The 27,551-nt window shown below is 48.3% G+C and overlaps 1 protein-coding gene across 1 annotated transcript; it reads left to right on the top strand.

Annotated features, from left to right (window-relative positions):
* The first annotated feature begins 103 nt into the window (after nucleotides 1-103).
* On the top strand, nucleotides 104-21,339 carry KIF2C (kinesin family member 2C). The gene is made up of 21 exons (XM_080801245.1): nucleotides 104-327; nucleotides 1,184-1,278; nucleotides 4,792-4,893; nucleotides 5,064-5,112; nucleotides 7,287-7,409; nucleotides 9,363-9,485; nucleotides 10,010-10,110; nucleotides 10,729-10,824; nucleotides 11,271-11,325; nucleotides 11,411-11,573; nucleotides 13,876-13,966; nucleotides 14,201-14,264; nucleotides 14,340-14,431; nucleotides 15,212-15,354; nucleotides 16,351-16,555; nucleotides 16,660-16,770; nucleotides 18,029-18,096; nucleotides 18,408-18,513; nucleotides 18,610-18,723; nucleotides 20,490-20,613; nucleotides 20,708-21,339. The coding sequence occupies exons 1-21, from the start codon at nucleotides 264-266 to the stop codon at nucleotides 20,788-20,790; spliced, it is 2,172 nt and encodes a 723-aa protein (XP_080657371.1). The 5' UTR covers nucleotides 104-263; the 3' UTR covers nucleotides 20,791-21,339.
* Nucleotides 21,340-27,551: the final 6,212 nt, after the last annotated feature.

The following is a 27,551-nucleotide window of genomic DNA, read 5'->3' as shown; positions in this document are numbered from 1 at the left end:
CGGGTGGGCGGTCCTAGGCGCCAGAAAACCGACCCCAGACTACATATCCCAATAGGCTGTGGAGGGCGACGTGATCTGGCGGAAGCGAGGCCCTTGGCAGCGTGATGACGTTGTGAGAGACGCCGGCGCGCGGGATTTAAACTGCGGCGGTTTGCGCAGCGTTAAGACTTGGTAGGAATACCGGAGCTGTAGGTTTGTTTTTTGGGTTTTGTTTTTTGTTTTGTTTTGTTTGCATTTCGTGTTTCTCTTCCTGGCGACTGCCCATGGACTCATCCCTTCAGGCCCGCCTGTTTCCCGGTCTTACCATCAAGATCCAACGCAGTAATGGTGAGAGGCGGGGTCGCGAGATCAAGAGGACGCTTGGGCTATGAGACGGCTGAAATTACTGCTCCCCCCCCAAACGGCAGGGCCGAGACACTGTTGGGAATTCCCCCGCCTCCACCTGGTCTGGGTGTCTGCACTGGCAGTCGGTCTTTTCTACCCGGGTCCAGGGGCCTCCCCTGGCGGTGGGTCCCCTGCCTGTCTTCGGAAGTGGGCGGGGCTCCTCCAAGTCAGTGGACCTCCTAGGGAAGTTAGGGTTGCTAGATTCACTTCGCCTCCAGAGTTCTCCTCTGAAATTGCCTTGCTTTTGTAGGGACCTCGGCTTCCTGGCCCCTGTATTCTTCTCTAAATATTCTGCATTTGCAGTATGTCAGGCACTGGGATCCAGGGTTAATCAGGCAGAAAAGATCCTTGCTCTTGAGGAGCGTGCAATTCTGTTCTCTTTTTTTTTTGGTTAAGCAGCTACCGCATCTCTGGCAGGTCTAATAATAACCTGTCATTAGAATGGTCAGATATAACCGTCGGGAGTGAGGTAGGGAAACCTGAGGGCTCTAGAGCCTCAGTGCATGTTGAGGAACAGTACCTAAGGACTAGAGTGACTCCTCTGCCCAAATATACCTTAACCTCACTGTACTCTCTTTTTTGAGTGGAGATGAATCCTTACTCCTGCAGCACAGTTTAAGTCCTGTTCCCTGCCTCCCTCATAGTGGGATGTTCTAAGGGTAAGGTGCCAGGAGATTTGTCTTCTATTGTGAAAAATAAAGAAAAAGGCAGCGGTCCCTTCCTTCAGGTCAACTCCACATTAGAGTCTCTGTGGGATTCTATAAGTGAAAAAGATGTAAACTGGACTTTCATACCATAGGCATAATCCACAGTGCCAATGTAAGGACTGTGAACTTGGAGAAATCCTGCGTTTCAGTGGAATGGACAGAAGGAGATGCCACAAAGGGCAAAGAGGTAAGTTCTATGAGAATGCCTCTACCACATTTAACACCTTCTTCCCTGAAAGATCTGTGTGAAGGGGCACCTGGCTAGCGCAGTCTGTAGAGCATGGGACTCTTGGTCTCAGGGTCCTAAGTTTGAGCCCCATGTTGGGCAGATAGATTACTTAAACTAAAAAAACAAACAAAAAGATCTATTTGGAAATGGAACTCGTGAGAGCCTTGTTTCTGATGCTGCCTTGTCCTCCCTAATCTTTTTTTTTTTTAAAGATTTTATTTATTTTATTTGACAGAGATCACAAGTAGGCAGAGAGGAAGGCAGAGAGAGAGAGAGGAGGAAGCAGGCTCCCCGCTGAGCAGAGATCCCAATGCGGGGCTCAATCCCAGGACCCTGGGATCATGACCTGAGCCGAAGGCAGAGGCTTTAACCCACTGAGCCACCCAGGCGCCCCTGTCCTCCCTAATCTTTTTTTTTTTTTTTTTGTCCTCCCTAATCTTAAAACATGGTCCTCTTTGGGTGCGTTAAGAAATTTATTTAGTCAGGCCTGGTCTAAATTGAAGCAATCAACAGTTTCTGGTGTGTCTGTAGAAGACAAACTGCACAGAATCCTAGAACCTTGCTTATGTACCCTAGCTTCTGAGTGCAAACTACCTATAGCATCAGTTTAGAGAGCAAAATCGATAACCCAGTTGAGGAGACAAAATATTCCTGAAACACCAAATAACAGAGGGCAACTTGTTGATAAATGGCAAGATGAATAGAGCTAGAGCATCTCAGAGGTGGTAACTTACTGAGGATGAGCTTGACTGATGGGGGCGGGACGGGAAGGCTTAGCAGAAACAGTGCGATGGCCCTCAGAGGGACTAGTAAAGAAGCTTGCTCCAGGCAGTGGAAGGCTCGGGATGCTGAACAGTTGAAAAAGGGGACCAGAGGGTCTTCATCTCTGGCACTAAGATGTTTAAGGTTTTATTCTGTAGGCGCTGGGGAGCATTGGAAAGATTTTGAGAAGAGGAGAGATACGACTAAGGCATTTATGTTTTAGAGGCGTTGTGGTGTGATAAAAAGTTCACTGGGCTAGAAGTATGAAAACCTGGATTCTAGTCTGCCTCTGCTTCTATTTTGTGTTCTCAGGCATGTTTCCAGCTCTCTTAGAAATCCAGTTTCCTGGTGCGCCTGGGTGGCTCAGTGGGTTAAGCCTCTGCCTTCAGCTCAGGTCGTGATCTTGGGGTCCTGGGATCAAGCCCCACGTCGGGCTCTCCACTCAGTGGGGAGGCTGCTTCCCCCTCTCCCTCTGCCTGCCTCTCTGCCTACTTGTGATCTCTCTCGCTCTGTCAAATAAATAAACTAAATCTTAAAAAAAAAAGAAAAGAAAGAAATCCAGCTTCCTCACCAAAAAAATGAGGTTGATAATAATATCTACCTCATAAGGCTATTGTCAGGATTTATTCAACAGATACTTTTGTAGTGGTTCCAAAGTGCCAGATGGGACACTGAATAAGGTGAATGAGACAGACCTGGATCTTCTTTCATGGAGCATAATGTGGTAACACATGAAAAGGACTTGCCTAGCATAGTCCCCTCTGGAAGGTATGCAGATATTTAGGTGGTATATTTGAGAAATAAAAGGATTGAATACTTTACACTATCTGCCCTTGAGTCAAGAGGTTCCTAAAATTCTTTTCAACCAGCTATTAGTAATTCCTTGTGGTTTTGTTTGTTAGCCTTTTTTTGTTGTTTAGAAATATAGTTCTTGCTGGGGTTCACTCCAGCTCAGGTACTGCCTTTGGAATAAGGTCTGAACATCTTAGGTATTCAAAGCCTTTTCAGGATCTGACATCAGTCATCCTTTTTCCTTATACCATACACTTTTCTTGCAAAGTATGCTGGCCCCGGGGGTAGATGTGTCCAGGCCCCACACTGTGACCGTGCCTAGTGCCTTGCTGCCTTCACACTGTCACTCTTACTCCTTCGTCTTGAGATGTTAACTGAGGTGTTCACTCTGAATCATCAGTGTGAGAGTTGCTTAATGCCAGAACTAGGGTTAGATCATTGGTCTCCTATGTTGTTTGTTTTCTGTGGTTTAAGTGTCAGAAGCAGGAGAGGTGTAAGTGTCTGTAGCTGTCCAAGAAACAGGGACAAAAGTTTGGTTACTGAAGTACTTGCTAGCTTTTGCATTTGGTGATTCTATCCTTGTCCTGTGCTGCCCTGGTTTCTAGCCCTCTGTCCACATGACTTCTCCATTAGAATATGAGCTAGCTTGGGGCGCCTGGGTGGCTCAGTGGGTTGGGACTCTGCCTTCTGCTCGGGTCATGATCTCAGGGTCCTGGGATCGAGCCCTGCATCGGGCTCTCTGCTCAGCGGGGAGCCTGCTTCCCCCCCTCTTTCTCTACCTGCCTCTCTGCCTACTTGTGATCTCTCTCTCTCCGTCAAATATATCAAATAAATAAATAAAATCTTTAAAAAAAAAAAGAATATGAGCTAGCTGAAGACAAGGGCAATGTTTGTCTTAATTCATCTTTTTTTTTTAATATTTTATTTATTTCACAGACAGAGATTACAAGTAGGCAGAGAGGCAGACAGAGAGAGGAGGAAGCAGGCTCCCTGCTGAGCAGAGAGCCCAATGCGGGGCTCGATCCCAGGATCCTGGGATCATGACCTGAGCTGAAGGCAGAGGCTTTAACCCACTGAGCCACCCAGGCGCCCCTGTCTTAATTCATCTTTGAATACTTTCCCCCCCTAGTGCCTTAATCGCGCCTAATAAATGTTTAAATAAGCTAGTTAATAAACACAGGTTGCATATGTAGGAAGTAAAACTTGCACCCTGGAGTACATGCTTCAGCTCGGAACCATTTTGAGATGCAGATAACCACATTGGTACTGTGTTGTGAACTGCTGTGAATTATGCTGATGAAGTTTGAGTTGTTCCTAGAGGGTTGCAGGACTCTAGTGATGTAAACCTAGAATTGTGACCTCATTACAGGCACGAGCATGAAGTAGGGAAGGCATGAGCAGGAAGCCGTGACTGGGGAAGAAGTTTCTGGGCCCAGTAGAAAATGTAGGTAGACTTAGGGTTAGGTAGCAGCTCTTGGGAACTTTTCCCTGCCCGTAAGATCCAGAAGGGCCCTCCATTTTTACTATCTCCGAGACAGTTAGAACTTGTTTCCTCCTCCGTGTCAGCCAGCAAGAAGTGCTCAGGGGACTGTGCCCAGCAGGACCCCACTGCCCAGCAGAACAGTAGGGGAGCCAGGTGGCCTAGATCTACTGTGGACTGCCTGTTTGCCTGTCTGCCTGCCCTCCTCTTTACCTCGTTCTCATCACTGACATCTACCATTGGCTTGGCAATCGGGAACCAATATCCATCTAGATGGTAAACCACGACTAACTACTATTTGTTTATAGTTATTGGTACTTGGTGGAACTTATAAATGTTGGTAAATTCTGAATCTAGGGGTAGTCTTGGCTGCAGAGATGCGATTGGATTGAAGAAGCTATGTTGTTCCACCAAAACTTTTTACTTGTTCTCTGCAGATTGATTTTGATGATGTGGCCGCAATAAACCCAGAGCTTTTACAACTTCTTCCCTTACACCCAAAGGACAATCTGCCCCTGCAGGAGAATGTAACAGTCCAGGTAGGTGCTTGTCATGTGGCCGAACCAGTGGTCCAGGTGATCTGCTTGGCTTTTCGGCTTTTGCTGATTTTCTGGGACTGCCTAGGACTTCAGCATGACATGTGGACCCCAGATAGGTCCTTGAATGTTGATAGGAGCCATATATTGTGATGGTCTGTTCTGTTTTTCAGAAACAAAAACGCAGATCAGTCAACTCCAAAATTCCTGCTCCGAAGGAAGGTAAATGGATTTCTCTTGGCTTACCGTCATGGGGTTTGTGCCTGGAGTAATGTTGCTGGGACACAGGAAGTGGTGACAGACTCATTGGTCCACTTTAGCAGGTGACTGTACGTGGGCTGAGTCCTGCGCTGTCTTCCAAGCATCTTAAGACGAATCCAACCTACAGGGAGGGAGAAATAGGGAGATTTTCGTCAAAGAGTACAAAGTTTCATGAGAAACTTCACTGATGGGAAATAAGTTCTGGAGATCTCATGTAAAAAATCTGGTCTGTGATTAGCAACACTGTATTGTGTACTTAAAATTTTACTGTGAGGGTGGATCTTATATTAACAATGAAACAAAAATAAACAAAATACAAAACAGCAAGAACAAACCTTAGGAAGTGATGGGTTAGTTTATGGCATCGATTATTATAATGATAGTTTCATGGGTGTTTACTTTATCTCCAGACACATCGAATTGAATAAATATCTGCTTTTTGTATTTCAATCATACTCAATAAAGTGCTTTAAAAAAAAAAAATAGAATCCAGCCCTTAGGCCAACCTTCCAAGGACCTGATGCATTTGGGAAATTTGCCAGTTGGCCTCAAATCCTTTCTTGTAGAATCCAGAGCAGTAATCAGCCACCCACGGGCCTGTTTTCTTTCCTCAAAGGAACAGTGTGCCTTAGAGTGAGGTGGGGAGCAGGCCGAGAGAAAAGCTAGGTCCAGGCTGTTTAGAAATAGTTGATGTTGCGGTGGAGATCTGCGGGTGGGGTAGGATGGGAAGAGTAGGAGCATTGCCTTGAAGTCTAGGAGAATGTTGGGCTTTCTCTGCAGAAGTAGTCCACATACACCAACTCTGACCATAATAGTCTGTAGCTATAGGGGGTGGGGTGGCTATAGGTACAAACTGCCCAAGATATCCCACTCATGACTCAGAGCCAGCTATCCCTCACAGCTTGTGTGGCCTGTCCCAGCCAGGGGCGATCCCTGCCCAACAGGGTCCACCTACCGCAGGGGCCCAGAAACTACTTGCCTGGAGCTTCAGGTTAGGGGGAGCCCAGGTAGAAGGTGGTGTAATTGCAAGCTAGGGCTGGGCCTGAGCGGTAGGGCGCTGGCCCTCTTGCTAGCTGTACCGTAGGAACCTGTGAGAGAAATGGGAATGGTTGCACTGCATATGCCTGTGCTCAGAGGACATTGCCCAGCCCCTGTCAATGGAAAACAGATCCTGATACGGGTGCATGCTATTCTGCAGTAGAAATGAAACACGAGATGACAACAAATCTTTTGGGAAATAGGAAAATGATGGCAATCTATGCTCTTAATGAAAGAAACGGTTGATACAGAGCCATCAGATCAGCCTAGACTTAGGAGACTCAGAAATTCCATCCAAGTTAATGTTTGCCTATGTTATACCATGTATTCTATTTCCAAGTTTCTGACTTACTTCATAGGTGATAAATTGTTTCTCTCTTATGGAGGGAAACTATATAAGTGGGTAGAAATTAAAAAGAATTCAAATACAACTCTGTTTTCTCTCAGTTAAGCATTCTTTTAAGATTCTAGAAAATCAGTGTAGCTGACCCTGATGATGTAGTGATCTGATGATGTGGCAGGGCCCCGCTCCGTAAAACATCCTGGAGCAGTGGGAAAAGCCCAGGGTTTGGAATCTTAAAAGTCTTGGGTTCACATCCTGGCTCCAACCCTTACTAATTGAGTGAATACGGGCAAATCACTTAATTTGTCCGAGTTGTCGTGCCCCACCCCCGTCAGATGGGAATACTGATACTTACCTTTCAGTGTTGTTTTAAAATATGGGAAGGTTGTACAGTGGTAGGGTAAGGTGGTTAAGGTTTAATAATGCTTTTTTTCTGAGATTAGCTCTGCCTCTTTAGAAAGGATTTCAGATTGGCTGTAGGTCCCCCCATTTACTCGAGACAGATGCTCTTGTCAGAGATATCCTTGCTCTTGGGAGCTCTCAGATGGGCAGAATGAGCAGATTAGTTTTGGGGTCACTAGTACTTGGCCTTTCTAATTTTTCCTTTTCCTGTGGTAGAAGCAATGGGAAGTTAGTGGGCTCCTTTCCTGGGGGTCTGGACCCTGTACAGAATCTTGGAGGGTTGCCCCCTAGTGGCCCCCATTGGCCCTCCTGATCATGCTGCACTGACTGGCCACTGCCCTTGGGTCTTCAGGTCTCCGCAGCCGCTCCGCTCGAATGTCTACTGTCTCAGAGGTTCGCATCACCACTCAGGAGAATGATATGGAGGTAGAGCTACCAGCATCTACAAATCCCCGCAAGCACTTTTCAGTACCCAGTGAGTGATGAATCTGTTTTCCCTGTTTGAGGCTCTGGAACAGCTCCTCACACATTGTCCTATCCCTGTCCTAGAATATCCTGAGATTCCTATACTACCCTGGCTTCAGTTCTGTTCTACCCCCACCCCACTGGTCCCTTATTAGGAAATCATTTAATTTTACTCTTTTAATTTAATTGAAAAATAATATACAGTGTGTTCAGTTTGTATGGTTCACAAACTGAACACACTTATGTAACTACACCCAGATCGAACAGAGGGTTACTAGCAACCCAACAGTCCCCGTCAAGCTCCGGACAGTTCCTAAGCCCCTAAGGGTACCTATAATCTTGACTTCTGATAGCATAAATTAGCTTTTTCCCTTTTTGGACTTTGTATAAACGAAATTTTAAAAATATTTTTAAGGGCACCTGGGTGACTCAGTTGGTTAAGCGTCTGCCTTTGGCTCAGGTCATGATCCCAGCATCCTGGATTGAGCCCCATGTTGGGCTCCTATTCAGTGGGGAGTCTGCTTCTCCCTCTCCGTCATTCTCTGCCCCTGCTCGTGCTGTCAACTAAATAAAAATCTTAAAAAGAAACTAAACTAAAAATATTTTTAGTTGTTAGCTTTTATTAGATAAAGCAGGTGTAGATTTTGTAAGATGTATAATCATTACATCTTACATGTATCAAATTGAGCTCTAATAAAATGAAGGTAAATAAAAGAGTCACAACCAGGTATGGAAAGTAATGAGTTATCATGTGATGTACCTTTCTGGGTTGAATTAGTATGTTTAGTTGTCGCTCAGGTTCCTGGTTTTGTTTTTTGTTTTTTGTTTGTTTTTAAGATTTTATTTATTTGGCAGAGAGAGAGAGAGAAAGACAGGCAGAGGGAGAAGCAGGCTCCTGGCTGAACAAGGAGCTGATGCAGGACTCGATCCCAGGACCCTTGGATCATGACCTGAGCCGAAGGCAGATACTAACCAACAGCCACCCAGGTGTACTCAGGTTTCTGTTTCTCCTGGCTTTTCTGTCTGTTCCTGTTAGCCATCCAGGCTCCAAGGCTTTAGAGAAGTCAGAAAGTCCTAGCTTTTCTTCCAAATGAGTAGAAAGCCCTGGCCTAAGAACCCACACTTGGGTCAAGCCTGAAATCTTCAGGCCTTTACAGGGTTTCCCTTTGTGGTGAAGTCCATACTGAGCTATTTACATACCCTTTAAGATATATATATTTTTTCAATTTAAAGATTATGTTTATTTTCTTAAAGATTTATTTATTTTTTTTTTAAGATTTTATTTATTTGACAGAGATCAAGTAGGCAGAGAGGCAGGCAGAGAGAGAGGGGGAAGCAGGCTCCCCGCTGAGCAGAGAGCCCGATGCAGGGCTCGATCCCAGGACCCTGGGATCATGACCTGAGCCGAAGGCAGAGGCTTAATCCACTGAGCCACCCAGGCGCCCCTATTTATTTATTTTAGAGAACGAGAAAGAGAGAGTGGTGGGGGGTGGGCAGAAGGAGAGGGAGGGAGAATCCCAAGCAGACTCCCCTGATCTTAATCTCGTCACCCTGAGACCACGACCTGAGCCAAAATCAAGAGTTGGACACTCAACAGACTGAGACTCAGCCACCCAGGCGCCCCTTAAAGATTTTATCTTTACGTAATCTCTACACCCAGCACAGGGCTCAGATTTACAACCCTGAGATTAAGAGTTGCACTGTCTACTGCGTGAGCCAGCCAGGTGCTCCACCCTCCCAAGAATTTTGATGCCAGGAGCCAGCCCCTGCAGGGAGACTGACTGGGTGCAGGTGCTGGCTGAGGTGGAGGGAAAGCCCAGGCTCTGCTCACACTGTGGGAGCCCCAGCCCTTGCTGGGCCGGCAGTGTGTTGCACTCGTCCTGGCCTGTGACCTGCTGGGGCTCAGAGGAGCACAGCTCTGGTTTGCCTGCCTGCTTCTCCAATGACTCTCCTTCCCCCACAGCTGGCCCTCCTAGGCCCTCCTGCCCGGCAGTGGCTGAAATACCATTGACAATGGTCAGCGAGGAGGTGGAAGAGCACGTCCATTCCATCCGAGGCAGCTCTTCTGCAAACCCTGTGAACTCAGGTAGATACACTGAGCTATCTGCTTTGTTCCGTCCTGTCCCAAACCTGGCCTACTTTGGCACCTGAATTCAAACCATGTTTGTCACATGGAAGCATGTTTTCCTGTGGCTGTGGCATCGGTCTTTCACTAGAAGTGACCCTGTTCCCACTAGCTGACAGGAGCCCTCTGATGTAGTCGAGATGTTGTCACAGCTCAAGTCTTGGCCAACACCTGAAGGATAACCCAGAATGACCATCAGACCAATCAGGGATGGCATCCCCTCTTCTGATTGTTTAGAAAATGCCACAGAGGCGTGGAGAGAGCTTGGGTTAGGCCTAGAGTGCTTGTGCAAGTCTTTACTTTGCAGGGTTGGCCCTCCCAACAGTCTTATCTGTTGCTGCCTCTCCTTGCATATGGTCATTTAAAAGCAAGGGTCTAGGGAAGGCCTAGTCCTGGGAAAGGCCCAGGACTCAGGACAGCAGCTGAAGAGTAGGCTGGCTGGCTTAGACAGGTAATAGTGGGCTTCCTTCCCCCTCCTCCCACAGTTCGGAGGAAATCATGTATTGTGAAGGAAATGGAGAAAATGAAGAACAAGCGAGAAGAGAAGAGGGCCCAGAACTCCGAAATGAGAATAAAGCGAGCACAGGTACTTTTCTTAGGTCAAGGGTTTTTAGACAGATGTCCTTAACTGCACCCTCACCAGCAATGGAGATACAGTCGGGCCCCAGCATTTCTGAGGCTCCAGTTCTGATATCTAGGAAATTTAACTGCTTTCTCATTTGGACTCAGAGTACGAATAAATCAGATATTTTTTTGAAGACTTCGGGCAAGAAATACATCCTGCTGATTGATATGTGCCATCGCAGGGACCGGCAGGGCAGAGTTGCCTGCTTTCCTGCTCCCCTGGCTCCAGCTGCGAGTATGGGAGCGGGGGCAGTGCTGCAAAGGAGTTCTAGTTTGGAGCACTTCCCCTCAATTGGGTTCGTGGCTCTCGGGAATCTCAACCTGCTGGTCTCCTAAAAAGGCCACAGTGGCTTTGGCCCTAGTTCCTAGATTGGTTTGGTGCATGCATAGGCACCTCCCTGCCAACCTCTGTCCTCAGGGTTTTGTTCCTAAGTTCTCAACCTAGAGCCAGGGTGGGAGGAAGTAAGACTGGGGGTCTTTGTCAACTGGAGGGCTGCATGTGTGTGAAGAGCTCAGCTCTGAGAGCCCTTACATGGCAGCATGTCCACAGTCCATCCTTTTTTGCCCTTGTCCCAAACAGGAGTATGACAGCAGCTTTCCAAACTGGGAATTTGCCCGGATGATCAAAGAATTTCGGACTACTTTGGAATGCCATCCGCTTACTGTGACAGATCCTGTAAGTAAACCCTAAGGGCTTCTACGCCTCCTTCCTGAGTAAGTGTACAATTGAAAGACAAATTTCCTCTTTAGGAGAGTGAGGGCCTGCAGGAATCTGCACTGGCCCTTGAGGTATTTTCAGTACCCTTTGCTGGACTGGAGCTACTAAGGCTGGATGGGAGAGTCTGATCTCCAAAACTGTCACCCTCACTTGCATAGGTTGGCTAGATCCTTACTGAGAATCATGGAAGTAGCCCTGCACTCTGTAGGCAGCAGCGTGAGAAAACTGAGGAGGAAATTCAGTGCTGCCTACTGTGCTCTGAGTAACTATCAGTGGAGGCGCAGAGGTCCTGGTGTCGGGTCTTGACCCCAAAGTGAGCCAGACAGGGGATTGGAAGAGGAAGGGTTCTTTCAGTATTGCTCTGACCTTTCACTGGGTGGTTGTCTTCTCTCATCCTCTTGAAGATCGAAGAGCACAGGATCTGTGTCTGTGTGAGGAAACGGCCGCTGAATAAACAAGGTAAGCCCAGCTCAGTCAGAAGGAGGCTCTGGACTGACATCCTCCGTGTCCAGGAATCATCCCCTGAAATACTCTCCTCCTGCAGAATTGGCCAAGAAAGAAATAGATGTGATTTCCATTCCCAGCAAGTGTCTCCTTTTGGTCCACGAGCCCAAGTTAAAAGTAGACTTAACGAAGTATCTGGAGAACCAAGCCTTCTGCTTTGACTTTGCATTTGATGAAACAGTTTCAAATGAAGTTGTCTACAGGTTAGTCTCTTGCCCCTTTTCTCCCCCCTTTTCCCAGCCTTCCTCTTCCATGCGGGATATTGTGGTAACACTACTCACAGCCACGGGACTCTGAGGCCCTTCCTGGCCTCATATTTTCCTTGGGTCAGCCATCACAGAGCTGGCTCTGACTCTGAGTCCGACTCAGACTCCCAGGCAACAAGAAGGCCCCACTTGGGCTTGTCACATCCCATTTTGCATCTTCAGCAGCCCATCCTTGAGTGGCTCACGAATGAGGTATTACCCACTGCACTCTGCTGAAGCTGGGCTGGGCAGGCTGCAGGGAGCGGTTCTTCCAGTATCTTATGCAGCCACTCTGTTATCCACTGAGCTTAGCAGACTCTACAAACACTAGCACTGCTTTGTCTAATACAGAACCCACAAGCCTTACGTGGTTTTTAGTTTTTAGTTGTATTTTTAGATTTTTAAGTAGTCTCTACACCCAAGGTGGGGCTCAAACTTACAACCCCGAGATCAAGAATCACACGCTCCATTGACTAAGCCCACCAGGCACTCCATCATGTATCTATTTATTTATTTTTTTTTAAGATTTTATTTATTTATTTGACAGACAGAGACCACAAGTAGGCAGAGAGAGAGGCAGGCAGAGAGAGGGGGAAGCAGGCTCCCCACTGAACAGAGAGCCCGACTCGGGGCTTGATCCCAGGACCCCGAGATCACAACCCGAGCCAAGGCAGAGGCTTAACCCACTGAGCCACCCAGGTGTCCCAACATCCTGTAGCTATTTCAGTAAAAAATAAGATTAAGAATTCGGTTCTCTGGGGCACCTGGGTGGCTCAGTGGGTTGAGGCCTCTGCCTTTGGCTTGGGTCATGATCTCAGGGTCCTGGGATCGAGCCCTGCATCGGGCTCTCTGCTCGGCGGGTGCCTGCTTCCTCCTCTCCCTCTCTGCCTGCCTCTCTGCCTACTTGTGATCTCTGTCAAATGAATAAATAAAATCTTTAAAAAAAAAAAAAAAGAAGAAGAAGAATTCAGTTCTCTCTCTCTCTCTCTTTTTTTTTTTTTTTTTTTTTGCTTAAACACGTGACCCTGAGATCGAGTTGCATGCTCTACCAACTGAGCCAGCCAGGTGTCCCAGAATTCAATTCTTGAGTCATATTAGCCACATATTAAGTGCGTTCTAGCCACACGGGGCTAGGGCTGCTACTAGCACAGTAGAGAGCATTTCTGTCATCACAGAAAGTTCTTTCTTTTTTTTTTAAGATTTAGGTATTTAGGGAGAGAGAGTGAAAGAGTGCGCACACGGGCAAAGGGGGAGAATCTTTCAAGCAGACTCCCTGCCGAGCTCAGAGCCCAACTTGGCCTCGATCTCCTGATCCTGAGATCATGATCTGAACTGAAACCAAGAGTCAGATGCCTAACCGATTTAGCCACCCGGGCGCTCTAGCACAAAGTTCTATTGTCAGGACTGCTCCAGACCAGACGATAACAAACTACAGCCCATGGACCAAATTTGGCTCACAGTCCCTTTTTATAAAAAGGGCTCTCTAACTAAGAATGAATGGTTTCTATATTTTTAAAGGATTTCTTTTTTCTTTTTTTTTTTTAAATGTGACAGCAGGACACGAGTTTGGCTCAGTCAGTGGAGCATACAACTCTGGATCTCAGGGTTGTGAGTTCAAGCCCCCATTGGGTATAGAGATCAATTAAAAATAAAATCTAGGGGCGCCTGGGTGGCACAGTGGGTTAAGGCCTCTGCCTTCGGCTCCAGTCTTGATTCCAGGCTCCTGGGATCAGGCCCCACGTCGGGCTCCCTGCTCAGTGGGGAGCCTGCTTCCCTTCCTCTCTCTCTGCCTGCCTCTCTGCCTACCAAATAAATAAATATTTTTTAAAATTAAATTTTAAAAAAATCTTTTAAAAAAGTGAGAGACCCGTGTGGCTCACAAAGCCTAAAATATTTTAAGCTCCTACTTTAGAGGGTTTCCTCTAATCTTTGTAGTGTTTCTTATGCTAGCAGTCAGCTGCTAAGCTCAGGGTTTCACTTTGGGTCTTCAGGGTCAGAGGGAGGGCTGATGGCTCGGTCAGAGTGAAGGCCACCAGCTTCTTCTTGGCAGGTCAGTCCAGCCCCCCAGCTGGCTGGGAGAATTTCAGATTTATAAGTGGGGGTGGGGTCCAGTGGAACCACTTTGCAGGAGAGGAGTGTGAGTGCTTGGAAGGAGGAATTGAAGACCCCAGAAGTTCTGCAGTGAAGGAGCAATAGGACCACATTCTAGGAAGCATGGTTTTAGGGAGAGATACATACTCTCCCCTATCCTTTCTCCTAGGTTCACAGCAAGGCCACTGGTCCAGACCATCTTTGAAGGGGGAAAAGCAACCTGTTTTGCATATGGCCAGACGGGAAGTGGCAAGACACATGTGAGTTTTCAGGCCTAGCAGGGAGCACACCTGCCCATGGTGTCACACTGGGTCCCTGAAAGGGAAGTTTCCTGCAGAAAGTGCCGCTGGTGCCGATGCCCCGTCACCAGAGACTCTTGTGCCGGATGCCTTGGCCGGTGCAGCTTCTCAGCTTCTGTGCGGGGGCCCGCAGCCTGTAGTGCTCGGGCCTAGGCCTAGGGCCCTTCAGCAAAGTCTTCCCCCATTCCCTTGCAGACCATGGGCGGAGACCTCTCTGGGAAAGCCCAGAATGCATCCAAAGGGATCTACGCCATGGCCTGTAAGTATGTGTTCTGCCACACTGGGGTCAGGCACACGAAGCCAGGCTGCTTACTTACCCAGCTGTCTCCCACAGCCCGCGACGTCTTCCTCCTGAAGAATCAGCCCCGCTACCGGAACCTGGGCCTGGAAGTATACGTGACATTCTTCGAGATCTATAATGGGAAGGTAGCTAACCGGCAAGGAGCCCCTTATTTATACTGTCGGCGCCCCTGAAATATCTAAGTCCTTGAGGTTGGCTAAAAATGGTAGAAACCAAACAACCTGTGGACCATCAAGGCTTTGATGGGCTCCTCTGCCCTGATGTGTGTGATGGGGAGATGGGGCCCAGGCTCAGCAAGTAGGTCAGTAACACTCCTCAGGGCTCCATCTTGTGGGGGAGGTTTGCCTTGCGTATGCCCTGTCTTCCCTTGACCCACCTCCTTTATGACCGTTCTAGTCTTCCCCTGATCATGTGTGTATGTTCTCTGTTCATCTCTTTTACTCTCCCCTCCGCCCCGTATGCTCTGTACCCTCTATCTCTACCGTCCGTGCTTATACAGAGCTGCCTTCCTCAGAGCAGGATCTCCATGCTAATAATAATAATTATAGCTAATGTGGATTATTGATATGGTATCGCGTGCTAAGCACATGTCTCAACTCATTCGATCACTGCAGTAACCTCTGAGGATGCATTGCGGTCATTATTCTGCAGATGAGGAATAAGGCTGGAACTGTTAGGTACGGACAGGTCCAGGCTCCCATAGCTGCCAAAGTAGCAGAGTCCTAGCACACTGAGGCCGCCCAACTCAGATACTGCCCTCCACCCAGCTTAGCCTCTCTCTGCCTGCCCTGCTGCCAGCCCTTATCGGAGCCGGGACAGGCCCTGAAGGATGGGCTGTCGGGTAGGGTGCCTGGACCCTGACGGCCTTAGCCTTGTTCCCCTGTGTGTTCCCCTGCCCGGCACAGCTGTTCGACCTGCTCAACAAGAAAGCCAAGCTGCGTGTGCTGGAGGACGGCAAGCAGCAGGTGCAGGTGGTCGGGCTTCAGGAGCGCCTGGTTAGCTGTGCCGATGACGTCATCAAGATGATCGACATGGGCAGTGCCTGCAGGTCAGAATTATGGTGATGGGAAGGGGCCCCCAGTCCCTGGTTCAAGTGACAGACCCTCACTCCGAGCCCACTGCTATTCTTGCAGAGTGCTGCCCTCTGCAGCTTTCTGAGGGCTGTGAGGGCCCCTGTCTTGAGGACTCTCAATAGCGCAGATGACCCAGGGCCAGAGGCTCATCAGGAGCGAGTCAGAGTGTCATAGATGTAACTAAAGCAGACTTTTTTTTTTTTTTTAAGATTTTATTTATTTATTTGACAGAGAGTACAAGCAGGAGGAGCGCCAGAGGAAGAGGGAGAAGCAGGATCCCTGCCAAGCAGGGAGCCCAATGAGGGGCTTGATCCCAGGACCCCAGGATCATGACCTGAACTGAAGGCGGGCGCCTAACCAACTAAGCCACTCAGGCGCCCCCGACCAAGGCAGACTTTATTTCCAGGCTCTTACCCCAAAGCATGCTTCCTGACTTCTCTAGGCTTTTCCTTGCTCTTCTCTCCCTCTGTGGTGGGGGACAGGAGCTCTGGGTCTGTTGTGGCTGGAAGTGATGGTGTCATCGCTGCAGAGTTAGGGAAGTGCTCTGCCTTCAGGCATGGTGCAGTGGAGTGCTGGGTGACTTATGGACGCCCAGGGAGGGGGCTGCCCTCCTCAGGGCCCTCAAGCTTTGACAAGTGGTTGGTGACAACCTCTCTTCCTCCCCCCGCTGCCCTGCCACACAGGCCACTTCTTCCCCACGTGCAGCTGGGCCGTCTCACTAAGGCCCTAGCACAGAATCTAGTACTTTCACTGCCAGGAAAACTTGTTAGGTCTGGAGCTGGAGGGAGAGCTGCTGTCCACAGAGGACAAAACGGAAGTCTGGGACAAGAAGACATAGGACTGCTCAGAGTCCTGACCTGTGCCCCTTGTACCGAGAACTTAGTGCAGTGGAGTGGCTTGAACTCTAGGGAGTCACAGTGGCCAGGAACTTTCAGAGGCTCATAGCCGTTCTTCACTCTCTTTTGACACAGGACCTCTGGGCAGACGTTTGCCAATTCCAACTCTTCCCGCTCCCATGCCTGCTTCCAGATTCTTCTTCGAGCCAAAGGGAGAGTGCATGGCAAGTTCTCTTTGGTGGATCTGGCAGGGAACGAGAGAGGTGCAGACACTTCCAGCGCTGACCGGCAGACCCGCATGGAGGGTGCAGAGATCAACAAGAGCCTCCTGGCTCTGAAGGTGGAGGCACAGGCAGCCGGCCTGGGGGGCTCCTGCAGGGGGAGCAAGGGGGTGGGTGGTTCAAAGGGAAGGAAGGGACCCCAGTGCCCCCTGCTGCCCCACAGGAGTGCATCAGGGCCCTGGGACAGAACAAGGCTCACACCCCGTTTCGAGAGAGCAAGCTGACCCAGGTGCTGAGGGACTCCTTTATCGGGGAGAACTCGAGGACCTGCATGGTGAGTAGGGTCACTCTGGAGGTGGCGTGGGAAGACCCTGAGTCCTATTTCTGGGCGGGCTTGGTACCCCTGGCCACCTGGGTTTCCAGGCTTCATCTTGAGTGGGCAAACCCTGCTGCCTTTTATTTATGCACTTATTTCATTTTATTTTTTTAAAGATTTTATTTATTTATTTGACAGAGACACAGCGAGAGAGGGAACATAAGCTGGGGGAGTGGGAGAAGGAGAAGCAGGCTTCCCACTGAGCAGAGAGCCCAATGCAGGGCTCGATCCCCAGACCCCGGGATCATGACCTGAGCCGAAGGCAGATGCTTAACGACCGAGCCACCCAGGCGCCCCCCCACTTATTTATTTTAAAGATTTATTTATTTATTAGAGAGAGAACATGCATGTGTGCACAAGTAGGGGGAGGGGCACAAAGAGAAAGAGAGAATCCTTGCACAGACTCCTCGCCAAGTACAGAGCCCAACGTGGAGCTCAATCCCAGTACTTGAGATCATGACCTGAACCCAAATCAAGGATCAGACGTTCAACCGACTGCAGCCCAGCCGCGCTGCCACCTAAACTTACCCTCCCCCTGCCACCCTGCCATGGCCTTTTAGTACCAATTTCCTCTTTGCCTGTTCAAGAGAGAAGGAAAAGATCTGCTCTCTTTACTGTAGGTCTGGGCAGCTTTTGGTTTGGGGATGGCTCCCTTACCCCGTGAAATGGGGCCCCACAACTCAGAAGGAGGGCTGTGGGAATCAGGAGAGGGAAATTCTCATCTCCTCTATGGCTTCCCTTAGGTTCTTTGGCTCCCAGCTTCAGAAATAGGAAAGGGCTATGGCTGTAAATTATTTTTGTCCCCTTCCTTATTATATCTACAAGCCCTGCCAGCTAAGATCTGCCCTCCTTCCCCTCCATGGAATCTCTTCCTGGCCTACTAGGGAAGGCGGGAATTTCAGACTAAGCTCTAACCCATCATTCTTTAAGATGTGACCTTAAGATGTGACCTAAAGTGATGGGTTAGGGGGGATGGTAACCAGATATACCTTTAAAGGCGGATATCCAATTTCCAAGGTGCCTTAATTTTCGGTGCCCGTGGGGCAAGTTGCCTGGCACAGAGCCGGTGCTTAATTAGCTCCCTACTCCAATACTGTGTGGGAGTCAGCAGCTCACACAGACAGTTCCTGGCAGTCTCCAGCAGCAAGTGGTCTGGTCCCTTACCTTGTGATCTTGTTAAGGGTTGAACTTAACCGCCTGTTTCCCCCTTTTGCAGATTGCCATGATCTCACCAGGCATAAGCTCCTGTGAATATACTTTAAACACATTAAGATATGCAGACAGGTACTCATACCCATGACCAGTGGGATGGGGAGAGGGTTGCAGGAGGGAGGAGAGAAGAGGGAAGAAGCTCTGGAGTCTCAGTGCCTCAGGATATTCTTCTGTGACTCAGTAAAGCTGAGACTTGGGAGTTCAGACATGATGCTAGATGGTCTGCCCCAGTCCCCTTTAGGCCTTGGTCGGGAGCCAGCATGGGTCCTCTAGGCCAAAGTCAAAGCTGCTTCTCCCTTTGAGCCTCATGGTCTGAGTGGTGCTGCAGTCTCATGAGTGCCAAGGAGGCTCCTGTGGGCTCTGAGACCTTCTTGTTTCCTCAGGGTCAAGGAGCTGAGCCCCCACAGTGGGTCCAGTGGGGAGCAGCCAACTCAAATGGAAACAGAAGAGATGGAAGCCAGCTCTCATGGGTCCCTGATCACAGGCAATGTAAGGTGTGGGGTGGGGCCAGGCGGAATGGAAGTGTGGCCTGCTGAGACCGGAAGTAGGCCATACTGTTTGTACCTCTCCTTTGGGCCCCTGCAGTTCTCCAAGGAAGAGGAGGAACTATCTTCCCAGATGTCCAGCTTTAATGAAGCCATGTCTCAGATCAGGGAGTTGGAGGAAAGGGCCATGGAGGAGCTCAAGGAGATTATACAGGTGAGGAGCTGGCCCTGACTAGGGAGGGATTAGATATGTATCCTAGCAGAGGCCCTCAGTGGTGCTCAACACTGTTCTTTAACATGACCTGGGCTTTGCTCCCACAGGTCTTCAGAGAGGGATGGCAAGAGGCAGGCCTCTACTTAGCATTCCTTCATTCTCCACCTATTCATTTACGTGTTCTAGAACAACTAATTAACACCCCCTTCTCCAGCCTGGCCCACGCAGCCTTTCTCCTCCACCCTCCTAGCCAGAGCTAGTGTCTCTTCTCTGTGCTCCTGACTGAGGCTTTGGAGGGAGATTTATATGCAGAGACCTTGGCTTGTTTGTTCAGAGTGTTTGGTGAGTGCTTTCTATATGTCAACCGCTGTGCTGAAACCAAAGACCAAAAACTCGAGGTATGGATAGCACGCCCTAAAATAAGACTAGATCAATCCTGACTCTCCTATTTATAAGCTGATTTCCTTACGAAAGACATTTATCATCACTAGGCCTCAGTTTTTTCATCTCTGAAGTGGGCAAGACAGGGTGGTTGCGTCTGAGGGTTAAGTGATCTGCTTCTAAAGCAACATGTAGGGGCACCTGGGTGGCTCAGTGGGTTGAGCCTCTGTCTTCGGCTCAGGTCATGATCTCAGGGTCCTGGGATCGAGCCCCGCATCGGGCTCTCTGCTCAGCAGGGAGCCTGCTTCCCCCTCTCTCTGCCTGCCTCTCTGCCTACTTGTAATCTCTCCCTGTGTATCAAATAAATAAAATTTAAAAAAAAATTAAAAAATTAAAAAATAAAGCAGCATGTAGTTCGAGTGTAGGAGGCAGTAGATGCTGGTGCTGCTGTGACCCCTGCTGTGGGAGCGTGGAGAGGGGCCGAGGGTGCTCTCTGCCAGTGGGGCACTCGGGGCAGCACGGAAAGGAGCTTGGGCCACTTAGAACTGAGGAGGGGACATGAAGAGCAAGTGTTTAAGTCTGTCCTCCCTCCCTGGAGTGCTCAGGGGTACAAATGTGTGAAAGGCCATGGTACTTTCTGGAAGAATGAAAGGTTCACTCTGCTCAAAGCAAAAGGAGTGAGCAGATGATGGAGCTTAAGGCCGTGGCCACGTCAGCAGGGACCTGATGCTGGAGGACCTATGGTTCACTCCCAAGGCCTGGACTTGGTCATGAGGGCAGTGGATGCCTTAGAAGGGAATAAAGCAGAGTGTGGTAGGATCAAAGGACACGGTCTCATCAGAGCTCTAGGTCAGTGTGGAGCCTGGTTGGGGAATGTGGGAGAGCATAAGTAGAGGCATTTTGGAGCTAAGAGCAGTTAGGAGGTTGTTAAGAGCTCAAGAGGGTGTCGGTGCCCAGATGGAGGGCAGCCGTGGCCACTTCAGGACTGGAGTGAGGACGAGAGACTCAAGTACCATTTAAGGGGCAAAATTCGTAGGATCCAGGCACAAACAGGGTGAAAGAATACAGTTGCTGCTCCCATTTCTGACATGGTATCAAGACAGATTGTGACATTCATTTGACCTGCGGAGAGAGAATGTCACAGATTGTGACATTCATTTGACCTGGAGACACTCATTTGACCTGACCAAGTGGGAGGCAGGAAAGAGAATGGATTCAAGCTGAGGATTTCTGCAGGAGGAGGTCGGCAGGCAGAGATCGGGCTGTGGCTGAAGGAACGGGCATCTCGCACACATCTGCATTGCAGGTGGTGGGGGGCACAGGAAGGATTTGCTAGGTTGGTTTGACCATTTTTGCACTGACGTGCTTCCCCCGTGTCACCGCAGCAAGGGCCAGGCTGGCTTGAGCTCTCTGAGATGACGGAGCAGCCGGACTATGACCTGGAGACCTTCGTGAACAAGGCAGAGTCTGCCCTGGTCCAGCAAGCCAAGCACTTCTCAGCGCTGCAAGGTGGGTGTGGCTAGAGGGTGGGGCCTCGGCCCTGAGGGAAAGGGGCCTCTGTGACCCCCCTGACCCACAGTGCACCACCACCCCTTCCTTCCAGATGTCATCAAGGCCTTGCGCCTGGCCATGCACCTGGAGGAGCAGGCCAGCAAACAAATAAGCAACAAGAAACGGCCCCAGTGACGACTGCAAATAAAAGATCTGTTTGGTTTCACACCCAGCCTCTTCCACTCTCCATCCCTCCCCAGCAAACTTTGGGCACCTGGCAGGTCTGGTCAGGGTCTGAACTGGGACAGGCTTTGGTAAATGTCAAATATGGGGGCAGCTGGGGAGGGGGTCAGAGTGACATGGGACACTGCTTCCCCTCTCCTCAGTCGTAGCCCTCAAGGGAGCAAGGATGGGAAGGGTGTTGCCTTTCTTTCCAGGAGCGGAAGACTTTCTGGTATAGAGTTTTCCCTTGGGTGGCCTTCTGCCTATGTGGACTGGCTACTGGTGAGGGGCTCTGTGGGGTTATCCTGGCTCTGGGGAAAGGGAAGGAGCCTTTAGTCCAGCTCTCTGCTGGCTCTGGCCTGCCTTCCATGTCTTTGGTTCAGGCACTATGTCTTGTACTTTAAAAAAAGTCTCTGGGATCTCTTCCTTCCTTGATGGTGTTTGAGGTCCAAGAGGATCCCTGCTGTTTCCTGTTTTACTGTTTATACATTGTGTCTAACAATAAAGAGGGGGGAAAATATCAATCTGTTGAGTGGTGTGTGAGAAGGGCCTGGGACGCGTCTGCACCTTCTCGGACTAAGGACAGACACTTCTGCCACTCTCAGTAGTGCAGATTCCATACTCTTCCTAAGGAGCCCAAATCCAGACCTGTGGTTTCAGTGACACGGTAAAGCCTCAGCCCCTGCCTTGTTCGGTGCTTCCTAGGTCCCAGGTCCTCTCCTGGGGCCAGGAGCTAGCAGCAGAAATGAGATGGTGCTCTGTCAGTTATGGTCTGCTTAAGGCACACTAAAAGATTCTGTGGCAACACTGACAAGAAGGCATTTAGCTTGCTGGTTGGGAAAGGATCTGATGAGCAACACCAGTTTGGTCTTGAAAAATCAGAAGTTTGCCAGGTTGGGCTGAGGAACTGAGCGTGGAACACAAGACAGTCTGGGAGCTGGAGGATTCCAGATTCCTTGTCATGGAACATGAATTATCTAAATAGTAATATGCCACAAAACATTTTTAGTCTGAGTGCCAGACAACCAAATGTGTGTTCTAGAAAGGCCTCAGGAAGACAGGTGGGGAGCATGGGGCACGTGGGCTACTACAGAAGCTCTAGGGCAGAGTTGGCTCAAACAGACCAGGCACTGGTCTCTCAGCCTCAGTTACTTCATTTGAAAAACAGGCACAGGGTGCCTGGGTGGCTCAGTGGGTTAAACCTCTGCCTTCGGCTCAGGTCATGATCTCAGGGTCTTGGGATCAAGCCCTGCATTGGGCTCTCTGCTCAGCGGGGAGCCTGCTTCCCCCTCTCTCTCTGCCTGCCTCTCTGCCTACTTGTGATCTCTCTGTCAAATAAAAAAAACTTTTTTTAAAAAATTGAAAAACAGGCGCATTCTCTACCTCGTTGCATGAGTTGATGGGGCCATTCAATACCCAACCGTAGGACATGGCTTCAGAAGTTCAGCTGAATCAAGTTCACAGAGCTGGCACTAGCTCTGAGGCCTTAAAAGCTTCCAGATACCTAACCTTCTCTCTCGTCTCTGAGATGAAGCCACCAACACCCACCCTCACGGAACTGGAAAGATTAAATGAAGACCTCACCAGACCTGACCCATTTTCTCACCTGGAATACCGTATGCGTCCCTGATGGGACCAGCCAGGGGTATCCTTACAAGTCGTCCCCTGCTTGGAACCCTCTAATAGCATCCCTTCACCCAGAGGATAAATTCTGAATACCCTACCATGGCCTGGTCAGCTCCTTCCTCTGTTGGTCCAGTTGGAACGCAGTTTGGGCAGAAGAGTTCGGAGGTTAAAAGCCCAGCTGCTGAAGCCGCACAGCCTGGCTCTGTGACTGCAGAACGTCATGTGGGTTTAACATCTTTGTGCTGCGACATGGGGGTAATACTGGCGTAGTGGTGTTAGGAAAATTGAGTTGGTATATACACAGTAGTAAGTACAATGTCTCACATCTCACAAATGCTATATAGGTGCTGGTTAACTATTTTAAGCACATAAGGACGAATATTTTTAACACTGTTTCTACAATGTCTATCTAGAACACATGGTGAACAGGGGCGGCTGGGTGGCTCAGTGGATTAAAGCCTCTGCCTTCGGCTCAGGTCATGATCCCAGGCTCCTGGGATCAAGCCCCATGTCTGGCTCTCTGCTCAGCAGGGAGCCTGCTTCCTCCTCTCTCTCTGCCTGCTTGTGATCTCTCTCTCTGTCAAATAAATAAAATCTTTTAAAAAAAAATCGAACATATGGTGAACATACAGTATATATTTTTGAATGAATGAATAAACTATCTCCTACTCCTCCAACTATACTGACCTTTTTTTTAGTAACTGCTTTACTGATACATAGTTCACATACTATAAAATTCACTCTTTTAAAAGTCATACTAAAGGGGCACCTGGGTGGCTCAGTCAATTAAGAGTCTGTCATGATCTCAGGGTCCAGGGATTGAGCCCTGTGTCAGGCTTCCTGCTCAGTAGGGAGTCTGCTTCTCCCTCTCCCTGTCTCTCCTCTTGCTTGTGCTCTCTCTCTCAAATAAATAAAGTCTGAAAAATAAAATTCACTATAAATTCAGTGGTTTTGGCATACTCATTTAATTAGGCAAACATCATCACTAATTCCAGAATATTTTTGCCCAAAAAGAAACCCAACACCTGTTAGCAGTCACCCCCCAATTCAACTCTTTCCCCTGCCCAGGTAACCACTGCTCTACTCTCTATGGACTTACTATTCTGGACATTTCATATAAATGGAATCATACAATATGTGGTCTTACTATCTGTCTTCTTTCACTTAGTGTTTTTTTTTTTTCTTGGTTTTTTTTCTTTCTTTTTTTTTTTTTTTTCTTTTTTAAAGTAGGCTTGGTGCACAGCATGGAGTCCAATGCAGGGCTTGAACTCAGGACCGCAAGATCAAGACATGAGCCGAAACCAGGAGTTGGACACTCAACTCAATGAGCCACCCACATACCCCCAAAATGGATGAATCTAAAAAAACACACTAAGTGAGGGGTGCCTGGGTGGCTCAGTCAGTTGAGCATCCAGCTCTGGATTTCAGCTCTGTTATGAGTTGTGTGATCAAGCCCTGCACTGGGCAGAGCTGGGAGTCTGCTTGGGATTCTCTTCCTTTCCCTCTCCCTCTGCCCCTCCCCTGCTCATGAATGCACACCCTCAAATAAGAAAAAAAAAATCATCCATTTTGGGGTGCCTGGCTAGCTCAGTCAGTAGAGCATGTGACTCTTGATCTCAGGACCCCAAGAGTTTGAACCTGAGTTTGAACCCCAAGTTGGGTGTAGAGATTACTTGGGAAAGTTAAATAAGTAAGTAAGATTCATCCATGTTGATCCAGTACTTTATTCCTTTTTATGGCCAAATATTCCATCCTATGGTTATACCCCATTTTTTATAACCATGAGTTAGTGGTTATAAAGTGGACATTTGGGTTGCTTCCATTTTTTGGCACCAGGAATAATGCTGCTCTGAACATCTGTGTACAAGTTTCTGTCTGGGCCTCTTTTCAATTTTTTTTGTGTATTCAAGTTCTTTGCTAATTTTTAAGTTGGGTTGTCTTTTATTGTTGACTTATAAGAGTTCTTTATTTTGGATTCTACACCCTTATCAAATATATGATTTGCAAATACTTGCCCTCATTCTGTGCATTATCTTTTCATTTTCTTGCTAATGTCCTTGAAAACACAAAAGTTTTCCATTTTGATGAAGTCTAACTTATCTTTCTTCTTTTGCTCCATATGCCTCTGGTGTCGTATCTAAGAATCCATTGCTAAATTCAAAGCCGTGAAGATTTACTCTTATGTTTTCTTCCCAAGAATTTTAGGCTTTAGCTCTTATATTTATGTCATTGATCCAGTTGAGTTAGTTTTTGTAGATGGTGTGAGGGGTCTGAATTCACTTTTTGGGTTGTGGCTATCCAGTTTTTCTAGCACCGTTTACTGAAAAGACTGTCGTTTTCCCACTGAATTGACTTGGCACCTTTGTTGAAAATCATTTGACAAGGGGCGCCTGGGTGGCTCAGTCAGTTAAGCATCTGCCTTTGGCTCAGGTCATGATCCCTAGGTCCTGGGATCGAGCACCATGGGTTCCCTGCTCAGCAGGGAGCCTGCTTCTCCCTGGTCTCTCTGCCCCTCCCCCTGCTTGTGCTCCCTCCCCTCAAATAAATAAATAAAATCTTAAAAAATAATCAACTGAGCATATAGATATGGGCTAATTCCTGGACTTTTTTTCTTTCTGATACATTATCTTATTCAAATACCAGTCTGATCCCAGATGGTCCAAGAACACTCAAATAATAAACCAAATATAAACATGTTAAAGATTGATCTTCATTGTGCCAATGATGCCTCACTTGTTTATGATCTCGCTGACATAAAATCACATCCAGACCTCAGTGGCCACCAAGCCATTCAACAGAGCTTCCTTAACTGTGAGCTGTTTGAAGCTCCCCATCTGAGCACTCTTTATTTTTTTCAAGCTATAAATAGCTGTAGGGGTCTCAGCAGTGGTTGGAAAAAACAGCCCAACCTTGGCATAGTGCCAAAATGTGGTTACTCCGCCCATCAGCCCACCGAGGCTTTGGGTAACTCACAGCAGTTTTCACTAGCACCAGGGCCTTCTCTGCAAGGTTATGCATAAACTGAGTCATGGTTCCAGGAGAAAAAGTTGATTTCTGGACTTTAAATGTTATTCCAGGGGTGCCTGGGTGGCTCAGTCAGTTTAGCGCCTGCCTTCCGCTCAGGTCATGATCCAGGGTCCTGGGATTGAGCAGCCACATCAGGCTTCCTGCTCAGTAGGGAGTCTGTTTTTCCCTCTCCTTCTGCCTCTCCCCCAGCTCCTGCTTCCTCCTTCCCTCTCTCTCTCTCAAATAAATACATAAAATCTTTTTAAAAGATTAACGCTGTACAAAGTTTTTTTCTTTCAGGTCTCACTTTACCCCAGATCTCTGTCACCCTAGAGAAGGCATCTCACACCATCCTATCTCCTTTGCCCCTCTGCCCCATGAGAGCATATTATCTCCTTCACAGTGTTTATTACAATCTATTTAAACTGTCTGCTCCAGTAAAGTTTATTCTTTAAGCCTTTCATTGTAAAGATTTTCCAATTGCTCTTAATTTCTAGTGTTATTAGTCTGCAGAGCTAAGTGACCTTATCCTGGTATCAGGGACAAGAGGTTGGATTGATCCCAGGTTTAAGGACTTACTGGGTGAGGAGGTGGTGAAAGGTTAAAGTTTAGGGAGATAAAGATGATCCTGTGAAGGCACCCAAAATATGACAGTAGTATTAGAGTGTTACAGAGGGTCAGCATCTCAAATCTTCTAAGCACAAATCGGTGAGAAGCAGAATTTATAGGTACGTACAGAGAGAGAAGTAGTGAGTGTTATGGTTTTAGAGCATAAAATTCAAAGTCTGTGGGTCACCTGGGTGGCTCAGTGAGTTAAGCCTCTGCCTTCTGCTCAGGTCATGATCTCGGGTCCTGGGATCGAGCCCCACATCGGGCTCTCTGCTCAGCGGGGAACCTGCTTCCCTCTCTCTCTCTGCCTGCCTCTCTGCCTACTTGTGATCTCTCTCTCTCTGTCAAATAAATTAAAAAAAATATATTCAAAGTCTGTGGTGTTTTTTTTTTTTAAGATTTTTTATTTATTTGCCAGAGAGAGAGGAGGAGAGAGAGAGAGAGAGAACACACAAGCCGAGAGCAGGCAGAGGCAGCAAGAGAAGCAGGCTCCCCGACGAGCAAGGAGCCCGATGCGGGACTCGATCCCAGGACTCCGAGATCATGACCCAAACTGAAGACAGCGGCCCAACCAACTGAGCCACCCAGGCGTCCCTCAAAGCGTGTGGTTTTAAGGAGAGAGTAAGAATGGTCTGAAATGGGACAGCACCTGTCTCCCATCCAGAGGACTAGTTCTCTTCCACTTGAGAAGGCTGACAAGGAAGAAAACTCCTCTGAGAGAACCAGATTTCTGTTAGAAGGCTATGGAAAAGGAAACATTATGAAGGCAAAGGAAACATTTCCACAAGAGGTTAAAGATACAGAAGATTTTTCTGATGAATGACATAGGACATAGAGAGATTTTAAAAGATATTATAAATAACCAGTTTTTTTTTTTTTTTTTTAAATTTATTTATTTGTTAGAGAGAGAGAGCGAGCGAGCACAGGCAGACAGAGTGGCAGGCAGAGGCAGAGGGAGAAGCAGGCCTCCCGCCGAGCAAGGAGCCCGATGCGGGACTCGATCCCAGGACGCTGGGATCATGACCTGAGCCGAAGGCAGCCGCTCAACCAACTGAGCCACCCAGGCGTCCCAATAACCAGTTTTTTTAAAAAATATTTTTTATTTATTTGACAGACAGAGATCACAAGTAGGCGGAGAGGCAGGCAGAGAGGAGGAAGCAGGCTCCCCGCTGAGCAAAGAGCCCGATGTGGGGCTTGATCCCAGGACCCTGAGACCATGACCCGAGCCAAAGGCAGAGGCTTAACCCACTGAGCTACCCAGGCGCCCCTATAAATAACCAGTTTTAAAAAGATATTATAATAACCTATGTCAGGATTAGAATGTGGGTGATAGATTTAATTTGGGAGATGATTTTTTTTAAAGATGACTAATGAAAATAGGGACAAAGGCATAGTATGATTAATGGCAATAGTCTCAAAGCAAATGGAGTCGTGGCCAGGCTAAGGTGTTGGAGGGGAGCAGGAGAAAAGATCTTCCCAGGGTGACGGGGACT

The sequence above is a fragment of the Martes martes genome, assembly GCF_963455335.1.
Source record: "Martes martes genome assembly, chromosome: 4".
Taxonomy (NCBI): domain Eukaryota; kingdom Metazoa; phylum Chordata; class Mammalia; order Carnivora; family Mustelidae; genus Martes; species Martes martes.
The sequence above is the reverse complement of the archived record's forward strand: the minus strand, read 5'-3'. Positions and strand labels throughout refer to the sequence as shown.

What these genes read in the sequence shown, in the direction of transcription:
- KIF2C (XM_080801245.1), top strand. Translation starts at nt 264, where the DNA reads ATGGACTCATCCCTTCAGGCCCGCCTGTTTCCCGGTCTTACCATCAAG. An exon ending in TCGAGATCTATAATGGGAAG is followed by an intron (nt 14,432 to 15,211) that starts GTAGCTAACCGG and finishes TGCCCGGCACAG; the next exon opens with CTGTTCGACCTGCTCAACAA. An exon ending in GACATGGGCAGTGCCTGCAG is followed by an intron (nt 15,355 to 16,350) that starts GTCAGAATTATG and finishes CTTTTGACACAG; the next exon opens with GACCTCTGGGCAGACGTTTG.